The sequence below is a fragment of the Mustela nivalis genome (genome assembly GCF_964662115.1).
Source record: "Mustela nivalis genome assembly, chromosome: 6".
NCBI lineage: Eukaryota > Metazoa > Chordata > Mammalia > Carnivora > Mustelidae > Mustela > Mustela nivalis.
In genome coordinates this window covers 2,925,611-2,944,963 of record NC_139025.1, presented here as the reverse complement: position 1 = coordinate 2,944,963, position 19,353 = coordinate 2,925,611, and the positions used below count along the sequence as shown (strand labels likewise).

Here is a 19,353-nt window from a genome sequence, read left to right as displayed (position 1 = left end):
ACCATTTCCTACTCTGGGTTGTCTGAATAAGCGTGTGAAGGGTCTTGCTCTGATGCCCTCCCAACTTTCAGAAGCTACAACATTCAGTTCTCATTACAGAAGAGATCACAAAGACAGAAAGACATTATTTTCAGTACTTCCCATGACATGGTCCTACTTACAAGTGGAGCCCACGAATGCAGGAACTCCAATCAAAAACAACCATTAAAGAACACCCTTTCTGAAAATTTCCCGCCTCTGCTCTTATAACTCACCTTGGCAACCAACATTTGCTGCTGATTTTCAATTTGCTGCTGCTGCCTGGCCGCCATATCCTGGAGCTCGGAGAGGGTGAGCTCTACGCGTGCGCTTCCAACCTACAGGGAACAAAACGCGCTCAGGCTGCAATGGAGGTTTACCTGCAGAGCTGCATAACCGCTCTTCTCTAGTGTCAGAACACATTACACATCAGGATCTTAGAACAGCTTTCCTTCTAGAAGTTAGGATAATACAAATTAATTGTACAGAAAAACTTTTCTTGCTTGTTCAGCTTTTATTAAATAGCAGCTTTTTAAAATATGCCAGACAGTGTATTAAAAAGGGACCCAACTTGTGGGAACACAAACTGGTACAGCCATTGTGGAAAAGAGTATGGAGTTTCCTCAAAAAATGAAAAATAGAACCACCACTGGGGCACCTGGATGGCTCCGTCAGTTAAGTGTCCCAACTCTTGACTTCCACTCAGGTCATGGTCTCAAAACTGTGAGCTTGAGCCTTGCATCAGACTCTCGGCTAAATATGGAGCCTGTTGAAGAGTCTCCCTCTCGGGCAACCCTCTTAGTCCTCTCCCTCTGTGGGAGCTTCGTACTATCACTTTGCTAGTGCTCAATAAACCTTGCCCGCCACAAAAACAAAAGCAAACAAACAAACAGAAAAGATTCTCCCTCTGCCACTGCCTCTCCCTGGCCCCCATCTCGTGCTCTCTTTCTAAGAAAATAAATAAAAAATAAAAATAGAACTACCATATGATCCATCCATCCATCCGTACGTACATACATACTATTTCACTACTGTGTAATCACCCAGAGAAAGTGAAAACACTAATTCAAAAAGATATATTGACCCCTATGTTTAAAGCAGTTTTATTTACAACAGCCAAGATACAGAAACAGCCCAAATGTCCATTGATAGAGGAACACATAAAGCTGCAGTACACACATAATGGAATAGTACTCAGCTGTAAAAAAGAATGAAACTTTGCCATTTGCAACAACACGGATGGACTTAGAGAGTATAATGCTAAGTAAAATAAGTCAGAGAAAGACAAATATTATATGATTTCACTCATATGTGGAATTTAAGAAACAAAAGAAAAAGAACAAAAGAGACAAGCCCCAAACAGACTCTTTTTTTTTTTTTTTTAAAGATTTATTTATTTGACAGAGAGAAATCACAAGTAGACAGAGAGGCAGCCAGAGAGAGAGAGAGAGGGAAGCAGGCTCCCCGCTGAGCAGAGAGCCCGATGCGGGACTCGATCCCAGGACCCTGGGACCATATCCTGAGCCGAAGGCAGCGGCTTAACCCACTGAGCCACCCAGGCGCCCCCCCCCCAAACAGACTCTTAACTATAGAGAACAAACTGGTGGTTACCAGAGGGGAGGGGTAAACAGGTGATGGGGGAAGAGTGCAGTTACCCTGATGAGCGCTGGGTCACGGGCAGGACTGCTGAACCCCTATATCCACTTGAAGCTAACATAACACTATATGTTAATTATACTGGACTTTTTTTTTTTTTTTAAGATTTTACCTATTTATTTGACAGACAGAGACAAGTAGGCAGAGGCAGGCAGAGAGAGAGGGGGAAGCAGGCTCCCTAATGAGCAGAAAGCCCGATGCGGGGCTCGATCCCAGGACTCCGAGATCATGACCTGAGCTGAAGGCAGAGGCTTAACCCACTGAGCCACCCAGGCGCCCTCTTTTCCTCTTTTTGGACTGATTATTTAAGGATATATTTGAATAAATGGGGATGTCAAATGTTTTGAGGAAACACAACCTACAAAGAGTGCAGGTGACTCCTGAGGACAAATGTCCTCTTCACCGCAGCCTGGTCTTGAGAAGCTGAAATATATGGAACATTCTAAAAATACAAATACCTCACTAAAAATGCCATATATACGGCTTAAACCAAGGACTGACCCATTATTGACAGAATTGTATCTGTGAAGTGAATACACAAAGGTAAGATCTAGAGGAGTGGCAACTGATGGCACTGGACGGCATGTCCCTGTCCTCTGTTCATGATGACAAGCCATAACACCAGGTGTTTCTATCATGCTCATCCTGTGTCACACACCGGACTAGGTACCCTCCATTAATGAGCCTGCCATGAGCCTCACAGGGACACTCAGGGAAGCACTGCCGGAGGCCCAGGCCAGAGATGAGAGAACAAGCAGAGAGAAGCTGGCCCCGTGCGTCACAGGTGTGACGGCCCGCGCGGCCGAGCAGGACGCGGAGCCCTTGTTCTCCACCAACAGGGCATCACGCTCCTCTGGACCGCACACACTCCCTGCACGGAACTCCCTGGGTTACACACAGCGTATGGCCCGGTTTTAAACACGTCCGTGTGGGGACAGGAGGAGCCCTGCGCTGGGTGAGGCATCATGGGGGAAGATGAAGGGACACGCATGGGGCACAGAACTGCGAGGGGGCAGAGCTGCAGTCCCAGCCGCGCGTCCCTTCTCCCAGCCCCTTCCGCGCTAACCGTGGGGGCGCCAGTCTGGCTCCAGACCACACCACTCTCTGCTTCCAGGTTCATCTGGCTCTCAGAACTCTTTCACCTTCCGCTCTTTGGTGACCCCCGTTCCGCTGACTCCAGGTCTCCCCATATCTTCAGATGTTCAAGCACCTTCTTGAAAAATGGAATCAGCATTTGTTCAACAATCTCCACTGGAACCCCCCGCCCCTTTTCAAGACCAGACACTGCAAACTGCCAAATACAGAGTTCCATTTGACGAGAAATTTGTTTATTCTACAAAAAAACAAAACAAAACAAAAAAACAAAAAAACCAACGCCTGGCAGAACCATCAGAATGCCTGAACTTTGTTTTAACTCTAATAATAGGTTGCTAATTTCCACATACTAGATTTTCTAATCACTGTAACCGAAGGTATTTTTAGAAACCTCCAGAACTTTTACTTGTTAGAAGTATTTCTGACAAAAGAAAAGCTATGTCCGGGTGCCTGGGTGGCTCAGTGGGTTAAGCCGCTGCCTTCAGCTCAGGTCATGATCTCAGGGTCCTGGGATCGAGTCCCGCATCGGGCTCTCTGCTCGGCAGGGAGCCTGCTTCCTCCGCTCTCTCTCTCTGTCTGCCTCTCTGCCTACTTGTGATCTCTGTCAAGTAAATAAATAAAATCTTAAAAAAAAAAAAAAAAAAAGAAAAGCTATGTCCATTCACCAACTCTTTCAATTTACATTAATTTCATAATTTTACAACTTAAACAAAGAGTCTTTGGGCTCTCCTCCCTATGCCAGTGGCTTATAGTACAATGAAAAGATCACAAGGAGACATTCAAATGCTCGTGTTGTGTTGTTTATGGCAACACTAAACGGCTGTAATAATTCAGGAATATCTTCCATATATGCTAATATACACTGTAATTTTTTAAAAAGAAGAGATTTTATTTATTTATTTGACACAGAGAGGTCACAAGTAGGCAGAGACGCAGGCAGAGAGAGAGGGGGAAGCAGGTTCCCTGCTGAGCAGAGAGCCCGACCTGGGGCTTGATCCCAGGACCCTGAAACCATGACTTGAGCCGAAGGCAGAGGCTTAACCCACTGAGCCACTCAGGTGCCCCTATACACTTTTATTTAAAAATATTGTATTGAATAGATCTTACATACAGAAAACTACATATTGTACAGCTTAATGAATCCTTTCAAAGTGAACATCCCTGTGTAACTTTGTTTTTTCTTTTATATTTCATTTTAATTCCAGTAATAATTAACAAAAAATAAGGACCTTTTCACAAATCCGCATGTCGTCCAGGGGCGGGTCTCTGGACGGCTCGCTCTTCCCGCACACACGCTGCCCCGGCCAGCACCGGCCTGTGCGACTTCCCTGTCTTTCCAGTGGGTGAGAAAACCACCAGCCACCGTCAACTTGTAAGTCACCAAATACGCAACACATAACCTGTTAGCATATATTCCCTTAACTGTCCAATGTGAATATTAAACAAAAAGAAGCTCCATTTCAGTTATTTAAGAAAACGAAAACCTCAGTGCAAATTCAATCCTTTTATCAGGGGCTGATCACGGTGGCTTCTCTCCCGGCCAACTCGGGCCTCCTGGCGAGTTTCGATCCCGAGGACGCACTCGGGCTTCAAACCTGGGGCCGAATTCCCCGCTGCTTTCTCTTCGCAGCACGGAGCTCGAAGTCAGACGGCGCTCCCTGTGCTCACGGAGTCCGTCCCGTCCCGCACGAGGTCCCAGAGGGACGTGCCGCCTCCGCGAGCGGCAGAAGCGGCGCGGGCTCCCTGGGGGCAGCCCCGCGGGCCACGCCCAACGCGGCGCAGAGGGCGCCCCGGGCAGCCGCAGCACCCCGGTGCCCGTCCGTCCGCAGGCCCTCCCGCAGCACTGCACGTCAGCTCCGCACTCCGGGGAGAGCGTCCGTGCTCTCCCGCGCTCCCATCGCCCCCAACACGCGTGGCCTCCCACCTCCCGGTCTAACGACCCCCGCCCCCGCCCCAACAAGAGCCGAGAAACACCGAGGCCTCCGCCGCCCCGCCCCCACGATCGCTTCTCCAGTCCTGTCCGCGGTCTCCAAACTTCCACAATCTACTCGCAAAATGATAAATCGAGAGACTTACTGCTGTTACAATGCTTTTACACAAAATATTTTTTTTTAAAGATTATTCGTTTATTTAACTGGGAGAGAGATCACAAGTAAGCGGAGCAGCAGGCGGGGGTGGGGGAGAAGCAGGCCCCTGCCGAGCGCCCTGAGAGCCCCACGCGGGACTCGACCCCAGGACCCCGGGGCCACGACGGGAGGTGAAGGCAGAGGCCCCACCCGCTGAGCCGCCCCGGCGCCCCGCCAGTACGGACCTGATGGAAGGCTTCTCCCAGGGCTCCTCCTGGCCCGGCCCGCTGCGGGTCCCGCACCCGGCACCCAGTCACCCGGCCCAGGGCCCGGCCCCAGCGCCGACGAGGACCACAGCCTGCTGACCGGAGTCGTAAACCGGCCGCTCCCGCCCTCACGGCCCTTCGAGGCTGAGCAGCCGGCGCAGCCCAGCCCCAAGAGCCGGAGCCCCGCGCGCCCACTGAGCCGGCCGGCGCCCCCGCCTCGCCCGGCCTTTCCCGCTTTCCCGCGAGCCGCGGCAGGGCCGTGCGACGGGCTCCCGGGAGCTGGCGTCGTCCGGACGCGGCACACGTGCCCCACAGGCCAGGACAAGGCCTGGCCCTCGCCACGCCGGACGCCGTCCGGGCCGCGGGGGCTCAGGTCAGAAGCAAGTGGAGCGCGGCTTCTCGCTGCTCGCGGGGAGCCTGCCCGACGGAGAAGCGATCTCGCAACGGCAGCCTCAGATGGACCTCGAGCGCCAGAGCCCAGTCCCCCTTATACTCACACGCGCGCCGCGACAGCTCCGTGCCCGTCCCCGCGCGCAAGGGCCCTGACCGGAGCGGCCGAGCCGGCGCGCCTCCCCCCTCGGCGACTAGCCGAGTCGTCCCGGGAACCGTGGGGCTGCAGATAAAAGGATTCTCTTAAAACCTCCCTTCCCAAAACAACGAACCCAAGCTAAGCCCTCTGTACATTATTCCCGACTTTAGGAAAATTTCAAGTAAAGGCGTTATTTCACAACACTCCCAAGTACCCAAACACAGGGGCACCTGGGCGGTCCAGCGTCTGCCTTCCGCTCATGTCATGATCTTGGGGTCCTGGGCTTGAGCCCTGGTCGGTCCCTGCTCAGTGGGGAGTCCTTCTCCCTGGCCCTCAGCCCTCCTCCTGCTCATCCTGTCTCAAATAATCTTTTTTTTTTTTTTATAAAGACTTTAAAAAAAATTTATTTGACAGAGAGAGACACAGCAAGAGAGGGAACACAAGCAGGGGGAGCGGGAGAGGGAGAAGCAGCCTCCTATGGAGCAGGAAGCCTGACTGGGCCGATCTCAGTACCCTGTGATCATGACCTGAGCCAAAAGCAGATGCTTAAGGTCTGAGCCAGGCAGGCACCCCTCAAATAACCTTAAAAAAAAAAAAAAAAAGGCAAAAATAAAAACGTTTCATTTTTTATGGTCTTAAATTTAAGATATTAGCAATTTTAAAAAATTGATAAGCATACTCTAGTCCATTTCATACACAAAACTTCAAAAATATCCATACTGTATTCTCTGTCCCAAAATTGGGCTTAAAAAAAAAAAATCCATACTGAGAGGTAAACAAAATGAAATGACGAATAACTAGTTTAACAAATACACAGTGAAACCAATGTTAACTTTTACTTATTATTATGGGGGGCAAGGAAGAGGGAGGAGGAGAATCTGGAACACATTCCATGCCCAGCACAGAGGCCGACAGGGCTCAAATCAAGACCCTGAGATCATGACCTGAACCAGAATCAAGAGTTGGATGCTTAACTGAGCCATCCAGGCGCCCCCATGTTCACTTTCTTAACAGCTTTACTGAGGTGCAGCTCTCGGGCAATAAAACGCACCCGTGTGAGGTACAGCGCTGAATGAGTTTTGTCACCGGCTCGTCCCCTGCACTCCTCACACCACCAACCCCTCCCCGCGGCCCTGCAAGCACAGATGTGGGCCTGTCATTGTGTCCTGACAGCCTCGTCTGTTTGCGGGGGAATTCTGCACAAACGGACCGTGCAGTGTGCTGCTATGGGCCGGCTTCTCTCATCCCCAAGATGCTTCTGGTATCATCCGTGTTGCTATGCGCATCAGTAATTTGCTCCTTTTTACTGCTGGGTAGGATCCTGCTGTCTGGATAGACCACACTCTGCCAGTCCATTCACCTGTTAATGGGCATGTGGGTTGTTTCCGCTTTTGGACTGGGATGAAGAAAGCTGTCTTGAGTATTCATGTGCCGGTATCTATGTGGACAAGTGTTCTGGCTTCTCTTGGGTAACCAGCGTCAAGAAAGCAGAACAGGTGGGGTACGTGGTACTTTTGTGTTTGACTTACAGAAACTGCCACATTGTTTTCCAAACTGAAGCCTGCCATTTTATAACCCTACAGGCACATGGGAAGTTCTAGGTTCTCTACATCTTTACCCAACACTTGATGGTATCAATGTTTACATTTCAATTATCCTCTTTTTAAACAAAAAAAACCCTTGGCAAAGAAAGTGTTCCATAAATGGCATTTAGATAAGTAATTTTATTTTTTAATTTTTTAGAAAGATTTTATTCATTTATTTGAGAGAGAGAAAGGGCACAAGCAGGGGGAGAGGCAGAGGGAAAAACAGACTCCCCGGTGAGCAGGGAGCCTGATGCTTAACTGACTGAGCCACCCACGCACCCCTAGATAAGTGATTTTATTTTATTTTATTTATTTATTTTTTAAAAGATTTTATTCATTTATTTGACAGAGAGAGATCACAAGTAGGCACGGAGGCAGGCAGAGAGAGGGGGGGAAGCAGGCTCCACGCTGAGCAGAGAGCCCGATGCGGGACTCGATCCCAGGACCCTGAGACCATGTCGTGAGCCAAAGGCGGAGGGCCAACCCACTAAGCCACCCAGGCGCTCCTAGATAAGTGATTTTAAAAAGCATAAAAATGTCCACAATTTAATGTCCAAAAAAGTGATCAACACCAAACATACTATGACCAGATTTTCAATAAATAAGCTAACAATAAATAAGACTAGTCAGAAGTTATGGGCACCTGGGTGGCTCAGTGGGTTAAAGCCTCTGCCTTCAGCTCAGGTCATGATCTCAGGGTCCTGGGATCAAGTCCCGCATCGGGCTTTCTGCTCATTAGGGAGCCTGCTTCCCTCTCTCTCTCTGCCTGCCTCTCTGACTACTTGTGATCTCTGTCTGTCAAACAGATAAATAAAATCTTAAAAAAAAAAAAAAATAGACTAGTCAGAAGCTAGATAAGGAAAGCGCCTGGGTGGCTCAGCCGGTTAACTGTCTGCCTCCGCTCAGGTCCGGATCGGGCTCTCTGCTCTGGAGGGCGTCAGTCTCTCCCTCTGCCGTCCCCTTCTCTGTCTCTCATGAATAAACAAAACCTTAAAAAAAAAAAAAAAAAAGGTAGATAAGGAAAAGGGGCTTATTTCCCAGGCTAATATCTCATTTGTACTAAGCCATGGCTCCCGAAGCTACCATATGCCTGAAAAACAGGCTGTCACAACTAAGATATTCAGAAAGACTATGCCTCACTTGATAACTACGGTTGAAATCTCTGGATCACAAGTCAACAGGTAACACGCCTTTAATCAAAGGTCTCTTCAGGTGATGTTATAAATAGAGTTTTGAAACTGGTGATACAATAACCCAGGCATTAAAAACAAACAAACCACTGCGGACAATTACACGACACATGCACGTCTCCCGCCCCACGCCAGTCACACCGTGAAGACCTCGCTGTGTCTTCCCACACACCAGCAATGCAGTCTGTCAACAGGTGCCTGGTGTCTTTTTCTAACACGTGCAAAGAACTTATCAGAGGCGGCGATTTTATTTATGGAAACAAAAGGACTCAATCACTTGGCACAGTGTCCCTTCTGTTAATGACTCTTCACACAGCAGTTCCTGAAAAATTATGCTTTTGCCAGACTTTTATTTTTCTGGTATAAATGATTTTCATTCAAAAACACACTAAATGCAAAAACAAAGCAAACAAAAAACCACACTAAATGCCCTCTAAAGAGATATTTTGACATTACAGTTTCAGGCAAACAGCCAATTTACTCAACCCAGCTGCTCATCAGAGCAGAGGACGTGCCTTGCCCAGACGAGCCCCAGTGCTGTGCTGTGAGCACGTTCCAGGGGACAAAGGGTGGCCGTCTCCTCTGCCCTCTGGTCCGCTGCGCTCCTGGGTTAACTCTGTCGGTTTGAAGTGCTCTCTCATTTGGCTTGTGCTGCCCTAATGATGCTTTCCCGTACTGTAACACTTAATTTAATATAAAATAATATTTTAATTCTTGTCCTTAGGAACTAGAAAGACCATACAGGATTTGGAAATGAGACTGTACCAAGCAATGGCCAAAGGAGACTTGTCCACTCTATGCCTTCTCTGGTCTGGTCACTCAGAAACACGACATTACCAGCTGTGGTAACGTCATTTCTACCTATGTATTCAGCGTGGTCTCCTCTCCCTCGCACACAGACCCGGGAGCCCTTCCTCACATTCTGGCGCGCCGCATCCCCGAGGCTGGGCGGATGCTGATCAGCGCCGTGCCGTCTTCTGACTGGCATCACCCGCCTGGTGTGCTTCACTCGCCCCGGACCGCCACGTCTCGTTTGTCGCTAGAGAAAATACTGTGACTCGGTTTTCCCTTCCACCTGTCTCATGACGGGGTCCTGACCCACTCGCCCCAGCAGGTGCACACGGTTCAGAGATCTTTCAAGAACCAAGCTGCTAGCTATTTCAGACGCACTTCTTACACACTGACGAAACGCCTGTAAGACAGGTCTTCGAAACACGGCTTCTGTTTGCTTTTCCTACAGTCTAGTCTTTGGTCTTCCCACGTAGCAGGGAACTCCTGGCTCCCCCCCTCCCCCCTTCCCGTAACTTTATTTTATTTATTTATTTGTTTGTTTATTTATTTTATTTAACAGAGAGAGATGACAGCAGGCAGAGAGGCAGGCAGAGAGAGAGGGAGAGGAAGCAGGCTCCCTGCTGAGCAGAGAGCCGGATGCGGGGCTCGATCCCAGGACCCTGAGATCATGACCTGAGCCGAAGGCAGCGGCTTAACCCACTGAGCCACCCAGGCGCCCCCTGTAACTTTATTTTTAAGCTCAGTTTGAGTGCAATCTCCCCCAAAGTTGAAAAACTGGTGAAGAAAATGATGTGAAAGGAAGAATTTACATCTCGAAGCCATTCCACAGAGGGATGCCTTCCCGTTCCCCACCGCCGCCACCCATGCCTCGAAGCCTTCTTCACCTCCTTTGGCCAGTACAACACACTCCACTACATGACACTTTAGTTTTCAAATGTATCTATGTGTTGCTTACTATTTATGTAAGAAAGTCTTCATTATTCAACTCATACACTGTACACTTGTGAAAACAATTTGGGAATCAAGAGCCCATGTTATTCATTCCAAAGCTATGTATTAGTTCTCTGTTGCTGCTAATAGATCACATCTAAATTTAGGGGCTTAAAACACAACAAATATTCATTATGGCTCACAGTTTCTGTGGATAAAGGATCAAGGAGCAGCTTGGCTGGGCAGTTCTGGCTTAAGATGTCTCATGATCCTGGGGCACCTGGATGGCTCATTTGGTTAAGTATCCGACTCTTGATGTCTGCTCAGGTCATGATCTCTGGGTTGTGAGATCAAGCCCTGCATCAGGCTCTGTGCTGGGCATAGAGCCTACTTAAGATTCTCTCCCTCAGGGCGCCTGGGTGGCTCAGTCATTAAGCGTCTGCCTTTGGTTCAGGTCATGAACCCAGGGTCTGAGGACCGAGCCCCACATCAGGCTGCCTGCTCAATAGGAAGCCTGCTTCTCCCTCTCCCTCTCCCCTTGCTTGTGCTCCCTCTCTCACTGTGTATCTCTCTGTCAAATAAATAAATGAAATCTTGAAAAAAAAAAAAAAGAAAAAAAAATTTCTCATGAGGTTGAGCCGAATGTTAGGGCTTAAGGCTTGATGAATTGGAGAATCTGATTCCAAGACGGCACACTCACGTGGCTACCAAGCAGACCTCTTCACAGAGCTGCTTGCTTGAGTGCACCCACAACATGGTGGCTGATGTCCCCCAAAGCAAACAGTCTAAGAGGGAGCACCGGGGGAAGCTATCTTTAATGAATTAGCCTCAGAAGTTACATAGTATCACTTCCTCCAAATTCTGTTAGGAGCAAGTCATTATGTCTGTGAGAAGAGTGGAATTAGACTCCATCTTTGGAAGAGAGGCATTTTATTTTATTTTTAAAAAGATTTTGTTTATTTATTTAACAGAGAAAGAGACAGCAAGAGAGGTGAACACAAGCAGGGGGAACGGGAGAGGGAGAAGCAGCCTCCTGGGGCTTGAGCAGAGAGCCCAATGTGGGGCTCGATCCCAGGACCCTGGGATCAAGACCTGAGCCGAAGACAGACACTTATCGACTGAGCCACCCAGGCACCCCAAAGAGAGGCATTTTAAAGAATCTGCAGACATATTTTTAAAACCGCCACATCCATTTACTGTAAAGTCTGACGTCTCTCATTCTGTTACTGGCTACTTGCAGGAGTTCAGTTGTTATTCCCAACAGCACTGTCACCTACAGAGACAGGGAATGTTTACGTTTATGGGCCTCTGTTTCAGAGAGCTAGCTAACAATGCAATCAGTAGAGGTTTTAACCATAAATGCTGCTTTCATCCTCAAGGACTAACCTAAATTCCTTGGCAGTCAGTCAACAGGAAAGACTAGTGGATTTTGTCAGCAACTAAACACCGACCAGCTACTGGGTCACCTCAGATGTCAGCCCTAATCCTGATGTGCTGACTTTAATACTCAACTAAGTAACTTCACCCTGGCTATAACAGACAAGAATGTCATTGTACTATTACTTGGGCAAAGAAAATTCCCCAAGCTTTCAAGTCGCGACGAGACGCCGTGCCGGCGCTCAACGGTCTGTCCTCTTTGCCCCTTTCCGCACTAGCTGACGCGGAGGCCACAGAGGCACCCTGGGCGGGCTCCAGCCCTCCAGCCCTGCTCTCTTTCAAAGGAGCCCCAGAGCCGCCATTCCCCGGGTCAGATTCACATTTTGATTTGTAGGCCAAACCAGCACTTCTCCCCAGCATGTCTAAAACCAAACTCCCCCTTCCCTCCGACCCCAGCTTCCTCCCTCAACGTCTTACTGTTATCAATGACTACATTTCCTCCAGGAACCTAGGCCTCACCGGGGACTTCAGCCTACGTGGCTGAAAACATAAGCCGTTGCTCAGCGCTCCTGATCGCTCTCATAGCCGGCTTTCCTCTCCACTCCAGAGCTGACACTTCCCACCTTCCTATTTTTTTTTTAAATTTTATTTATTTATTTGTTAGAGAGGGAGAGAGCAAGCGAGCACAGGCAGACAGAGCGGCAGGCAGAGGGAGAAGCAGGCTCCCCGCCAAGCAAGGAGCCTGATGTGGGACTCGATCCCAGGACCCTGGGATCATGACCTGAGCCGAAGGCAGCTGCCCAACCCACTGAGCCACCCAGGCGCCCCCACCTTCCTCTTTTTGCCCACGTTATTCCTTCTGGCTGCAAAGCCCTTTCCCCCACTTCCTAAACTCTACCCGTCCTTCCAGGCTCTGTGGCAATGCCATCTGCTTCCCGAAGCTTTTCCTGATCCTCTACAGATAATCTCTCCTGCAATTGTTCTGACCCTCAGGATCTGACATCACTTCCAGAGACGTGAGAGAACTCCTTCCTAATGAGTTCCAGATTCTACAGATGCAACCGCACGCAACGCGCACTCGCACGTCGTCTCGTTAACCCGAGCTGGTGGCTATTTTACTGACCGCTTACACAGTGCCTCCGGGGGAAGCTCTGCAGCCCCCCAGAGGAGAGAGCTGAGCTCCGGCAGCCGGTTGAGTGGCTCTCCCGAGCCCAGCGGTGCAGGAGCAGCAGCGCCAGCAGCTCAGCCCGGGTCTGCATCTCGTAGTGGATGCTGTCCCCTCACACGGGATGTGCTGGCCCCTCACATGAGATGCTCTGGCCCCCGCTGCTCTCAGAACAGGCTGCAGCGCACACACGGAGGACTGCCCCCACTACCAGCTGTCTAGTGTTTCAAAGGGCAAATGTTCTACCAGATGCCATCTGCTGATTAGTCTGAATCGGATGAAAATGCTGTTTTTAGGGGCACCTGGGTGGCTCAGTTGTTAAGCATCTGCCTTCGGCTCAGGTCATGATCCCGGGGTCCTGGGACTGAGCCCTGTGTCAGGCTCCCTGCTCAGTGGGGAGTCTGCTTTCCCCTCTCCTTTTTTTTTTTAAAGATTTTGTTTATTTGACACACAGAGAGAGATCACAAGTAGACAGAGAGGCAGGCAGAGAGAGAGGGTGAAGCAAGCTCCCTGTTGAGCAGAGAGCCCGGTGCGGGGCTCGATCCCAGGACCCTGAGATCATGACCTGAGCCAAAGGCAGAGTTTTAACCCACTGAGCCACCCAGTCAGCCTCTCCCTCTCCTTGTGATCCTTCTCCCTGCTCATGCTCTGTCTCAAATTAATAAATTTTTTTTTCAAAAATGAATGAATTAAAACCTCCTTTCTTCTAAATTGTATTACAGACGTATGCCTTTTGAGCTTGTGTCTCCATGACCTTGAAATTCTTCTTTTCCGATATTTCCTTTGGAAGTCAGTCTCTCTCTGGGACTCCAGTTGTGAGTCTACTGAAGTATACATTCCACAGTGACCGCACAGGCCTCCCCGTCCCCAGTCTCACTGCCAGCCCCATGCCGGACACGGAACTCTCACACCAGCACCAGAGGCTCTCTCTAAAACGCAGCTCATCCTTTCCCTTGCTTACGACCCTGCAAGAGTAAGGCCAGGCTCAGTGCAGTGAGGATCCGGCCCCTCCCCTGACCAGTACAGATCAGCTCTAGCCCCGGCTCAGCGTCACCCCTACCTTCCTCGTCCCCACATCTTTTTTTTTTCTTTTTAAAGATTTTATTTATTTATTTGACAGAGAGAGATCACAAGCAGGCAGAGAGGCAGGCAGAGAGAGAGGAGGAAGCAGGCTCCCTGGGCTCAGTCCCAGGACCCTGAGATCATGACCCCAGCGGGAGGCAGAGGCCCAACCCACTGGGCCGCCCAGGCGCCCTCCTCGTCCCCACATGTACCCTCCACTGTTACCAATGTGTTTTGCGCTCTCTGCCGCCCACAGCGCTTCACGCTCTTCCCAGTGTCCTAGCAGATGCCTCTGATCTCCAACTCCTGGAAATCTCTCCTGAGAGCCACCTCAGGAAGTGAATCAGATCAAATCCGATTATTTCAGTGTCTTGTTCTACCTTTCCTGCACTTCTCAGGCTGTGCTGTGATTTGTTTACCCACCTATCTCTAAAAACACCCTTTCTTTCACTGTGGAATGTGAATCAGTCTTCAAGTAGCCACCACCGAACAATGTGCCTGTATGTCTTTGGTCTAAAACCAAAATAAATTGGATAGAGTTGTTTTAAAAAGAATAAAGAAAGAAATTTTAAGCCTCGGTAGTAGTTATCTGAGTGGGTTTTTTTAGTAATTCTTTAACCTGTGCATATTTCACACATTCTCTGTATATTTCACACTAAAATGGTAAAAAAATAATTAGATCAATCAGCCAGGATCCTTTCTGGTAATTTAACAAGATATTTGTTTAAAACTTTAACTAATGTTTTATTTTTTAATTTTTATTTGCTGGTATAACTGATTTTTAAAAGTACAACTGGGTTCTTAGTATGACATCACTCCAAAAATGACAAACATGTCAAAAGTGAAACTCTGACAAAATAATTAGGATAAGATCTATTTATCCCCACATAATAGTCTAGATCCTTTAGTCATTTCTCTTTTTGCATATGTTGGAAATGTTCAGGTTTGGAGAGCATTTTTACTTGCTTACTTAGCAAACAAAAGAAAACACCGGGGGCGCCTGGGTGGCTCAGTGGGTTAAGCCGCTGCCTTCGGCTCAGGTCATGATCCCAGGGTCCTGGGATCGAGCCCCGCATCGGGCTCTCTGCTCAGCAGGGAGCCTGCTTCCTCCTCTCTCTCTGCCTGCCTCTCTGCCTGCTTGTCATCTCTCTCTGTCAAATAAATAAATAAAATCTTAAAAAAAAAAAAAAAAAAAAGAAAACACCTGATAATGATATCAAGATAGATTATAAACATGAAGACTTATTTGTATCACAAAAAAATACTTAGTAAAATTGAGTCTAACATTTCATTATATTCTGGAGCTGCAACATTTCATATTCCAACAATTATTAAGCCTCACAAATAGGAGTCAATTAGTATCCAAAATACTCCCCAACCCCTGTAATAATACTATGATACACTATTTTATCTGATAAAGTGAATTACTCTTATGATTAAAATTCACCCACAGGGATGCCTGGGTGCTCAGTGGGTTAAACGGCTGCCTTTAGCTCAGGTCATGATCCCAGAGTCCTGGGATTGAGTCCCACATTGGGCTCTCTGCTCAGCAAGGAGCCTGCTTCTCTCTCTCTCTGCCTGCCTCTCTGCCTACTTGTGATCTGATCTCTCTCTGACAAATAAAATCTTAACAAAAAAAAAAAAAAAAAAAAAAACTTCCTCTCTTCTGTTTGAATAAATAAATAAATAAAATTCACCCATATAAAGTCAAAGTTTGGTTTGACCCATGTTTATACCCAAAGCAAGTGGCCAAGAACGATGAGGGCTGGAAAGACCGGGAGGAAACAGATGACACAGATAACACTAAGGGAAAAACCACCACATTCCCCATAAGAGCTACAAAGCAAAACACCATGGGAACTGCTGTTTCCCACAGTACAGCCCCCAAGACACACGGAACTATGCTCCTGATTGTAACATCTATGAGGCAAGATAAAACACAAACACCTACTTTTGAAAGCGCCACTGGGCTGCCACAATGGTAAGAAGTTCCGGGGGGGGGGTACCCGAAGTTCTGGGTCACAAGAGAATGCTGCGGCTGGCTTGTGTCCTGTAAGTCTGTGCCTCTCCGGCCCTATCACCTCCTTGTGCCTGGTTCCCAGGTACATAGGCAACTGCTGGTCTACCTTCTGCTACTACTAGTCAGTTTACATTTCCTAGAGGATTTTTTTTTCTTTTTTAAGGGAAGAGGGTGATAAGGGCAGAGGGAGAGGGAGAGACAATCTTAAGCAGGCTCCAGTCTGGTAAGGGGCTTGATGTCACGACCCTGAGATCATGACCTGAGCCAAAATCAAGTCAGACCCTTAACCGACTGAGCCACCCAGGCACCCTACGTGTCCTAGAGTTTTATACAGAGGGAATCAAGCAGTATGTACTCCATGGTCTGGCTTCTACCTTCCAGCATAATGATTCTGAGAGCCATCCATGTTGCCGTATGTATCAGCGGCCCGCGCCTTGTCACTGCTCGGTAATATTTCATTATATGGATACATAATGCTTTTCATCCATTTACCTGTTACTAGACATTAAGGTTGTTTCCAGATTTTGGCTACCACAAACCAAACTGCTCTGAACACCCATGTACATGTCTGTATGGCTGGCTGCTTCCTTTTTGCTTCTGTAATTACTTTGGAATAGAACTGCTGGATTGCATAATAGATTCATGTTCAAGTTTAAAAAAAATTTCACTCATTCATTCATTTATTTTAGTCAAAGAGTGAGCAGAGTGGGGGGAGGGGCAGAGGGAGAGGAGAGCACCAATCCTAAGCAGCTCCATACCTAGCATGGAGAATGACGCGGGGCTCCATCCCAGGACCCTCAGATCATGACCTGAGCTGAAATCAAGACCAACTCAGGTGCCCTGATTCATATTCAAGTTTTAAAGAAATTTGTTACACTGTTTACCAGTTTTTTGTTTTTTTTTTTTTACTAGATTGTACCATGTTATATTCTCAACAGCAGTATTTGAGAATTCTGGGCTCTCCACATCCTCACCAACACTTGTTAGGAAGGGTGGCTCAGTTGTTAAGCGTCTGCCTTCGGCTCAGGTCATGATCCTGGGGTCCCGGGATCAAGCCCCTAATCAGGCTCTCTGCTTGGCAGGAAGCCTGCTTCTCCCTCACCCGCTCCCCCTGCTTATGTTCCCTCTCTTGCTGTGTCTCTGTCAAATAAATAAATAAAATCTTTTAAAAAAATGTAGACATTCTAATAGGTATACAGTGGTATCTCACGGTGGTTTTAACTTAAATTTCCCTAAAGATTAATGATGCTGAACACCTTTCCACGTACTTACTTAGCATACACACTTTCTCTCCAATGAAGCATCTATTCAAATCTTTTGCCTGTTTCTTTAAAAAATCAGCCTGCTTATTTTCTTGAGTTTTAAGACTTCTTTGTATACTCTGGGTATAAGTCCTTTGTCGGATACAGGATTCCCAAGTATTTCCTCCCAGACTGTCTTGTCTTTTCATAACAAATAAGATTTTAAAAGCACATTATATTTACTAAATAGCCAAATAAACAGAGCTAATGACAGGATTTATTAACTGAAAGATATATAAGAAACCATGCAAAACAGAGTACAAAGAGATAAAGTAAAAACATAAAATTAAGAGACAAGGAGAATAAAATGAAAGATATAGCATATGTCTAATAAGCACTCCAGAAGGCAAAAATAAAAAGAATGTAGAAAAAGAAATACCTGTACAGATAATTGCAGAGATTTTTTCAGATGTGCTGATAAATGCTGATTCTCAGAATTGGTAAATTCAACAAATCCCACAGGGGAAAGTTAAAGAAATCCACATCTCCTTCTTTCTTATAGTGGAGGATTATTTAATCCTAATTTCAGGGGCACCTGGATGGCTCAGTGGGTTAAAGCCTCTGCCTTAGGCTCAGGTCATGATCTCAGGGTCCCTGGGATCCTCCCTGCTCAGTGGGGAGCCTGCTTCTCCCTCTCTCTCTCTGCCTGCCTCTCTGCCTACTTGTGACTTCTGTCAAATAAATAAATAAAATCTTTAAAAAAAATCCTAATTTCATTAAACCCCAAACCACTAGACTACAGTAAAGGCATTTTGACAATGAATACTAGAAAATCATAGAAATGAACTAGCAGGAGAGGAGACCACAAAAATGTTTAGAGCTAAAAAGAAAACGAATGGGAAAGGCACTCGAATGGGCCTGTGACCACCGCAAGCTGGAAGAGCTACGACTGGACGAGCCCTGGCACATCACAGAATATTTGTCTTGAGAACTGGCAACACCTTCTGATTCTAGAAGCAGCAGAATTCTACATATTTATTCTCCAGACACTTGAAACTTTACCTGATCTGGAGACAGGAGGCACAGCTGAGGGCAGGCACCATATGTTAAACAGCATGACCAAGTCCCCATATTAGTAACAAATGCTTGAAGAAATAAACTCTCAGGGGCACCTGAGTGGCTCAGTGGGTTAAGCCGCTGCCTTCAGCTCAGGTCATGATCTCAGGGTCCTGGGATGGAGCCCCACATCGGGCTCTCTGCTCAGCAGGGAGCCTGCTTCCTCCTCTCTCTCTGCCTGCCTCTCTGCCTGCTTGTCATCTCTCTCTGTCAAATAAATAAATAAAATCTTTTTTAAAATAAATAAATAAACTCTCACAGTTATGGCCAGTTGCTTTGACAAAGGTACCAAGACAATTCAATGGAGAAGGAATAGTCTTTTCTTTTCTTTTAATAATCTTTTTTTTTTTTTGAAGATTTTATCTATTTATTTGACAGACAGAGATCACAAGTAGGCAGAGAGGCAGGCAGAGAGAGGGGGAAGCAGGCTCCCTGCTGAGCAGACAGCCTGATGTGGGGCTTGATCCCAGGACCCTGGAATCATGACCTGAGCCAAACGCAGAGGCTTTAACCCACTGAGCCACCCAGGCGCCCAGGGAATAGTCTTTTCACCAAATGCTGCAGGGATAAATAGATATTAAGAGGAAAGAGAATAAATCTGGATCCCTGCTTCATATGAAAACCAAAAATCAACTCACAATGGATCATAGCCCCAAACATTGAGAGCTACAACTATAAAGCTCTTAGAAGAAAGCAGAGGGGCCAGATTAACTGGCCTTGGCAGTTCACTGCGCAAGCAGGAATAAAGCAGGAACTGACTCATAGTTGAGTGTGGCTGGCCGAGAAAACAGGAAAAGCACTTCCAGGACACCTAAGGAAAACGGTGCCCTGCAGAAGCATTTCCACGGCAGACCTGACACCACTCTCCTTACAGACTGGTTTGAATGGAAGCCCTGGGCTGTCCTCTGGGAACTCGGATTTGGGGAGGGTTCCCTCCATTCCCAGAAGTGATGAGAGAAGCTTGCTGAACCTGAACTTGTACACTTGGGGCTCCACTGAGCTGCACTGGCCGACAGCATGTCACACCTGTTGTCATAGCCGGCTGTGGCAGACAGCACGCATGATTCCACTGTATGATTCATGTATGTATGATTCCACTGGGGAAGGCCTCTTGGAAGCTGGTGCCTGGGGTCCTCAGATTTCACCCCACACGCCTTTGTGCTTCACTGAGCTCACCCTATAGCATGTGACTGTACTCACAGCTCTGCTGGACTGCAACCAGCTCCTGAGTCCTGTGAGTCCTC

At 47.7% G+C, this 19,353-nt stretch overlaps 1 protein-coding gene across 4 annotated transcripts in view; it reads right to left on the bottom strand.

Moving 5' to 3' along the window:
* PPP1R13B (protein phosphatase 1 regulatory subunit 13B) overlaps positions 1 to 19,353 on the bottom strand; it is a 93,048-nt gene that overhangs the window by 19,476 nt on the left and 54,219 nt on the right. For all 4 annotated transcript variants that reach the window (XM_082737417.1, XM_082737414.1, XM_082737415.1 and 1 more), the window contains exon 5: positions 255 to 356. In XM_082737417.1, the coding sequence (XP_082593543.1) occupies positions 255 to 356 (102 nt within the window). The remainder of the gene's footprint in view (positions 1 to 254; positions 357 to 19,353) is intronic.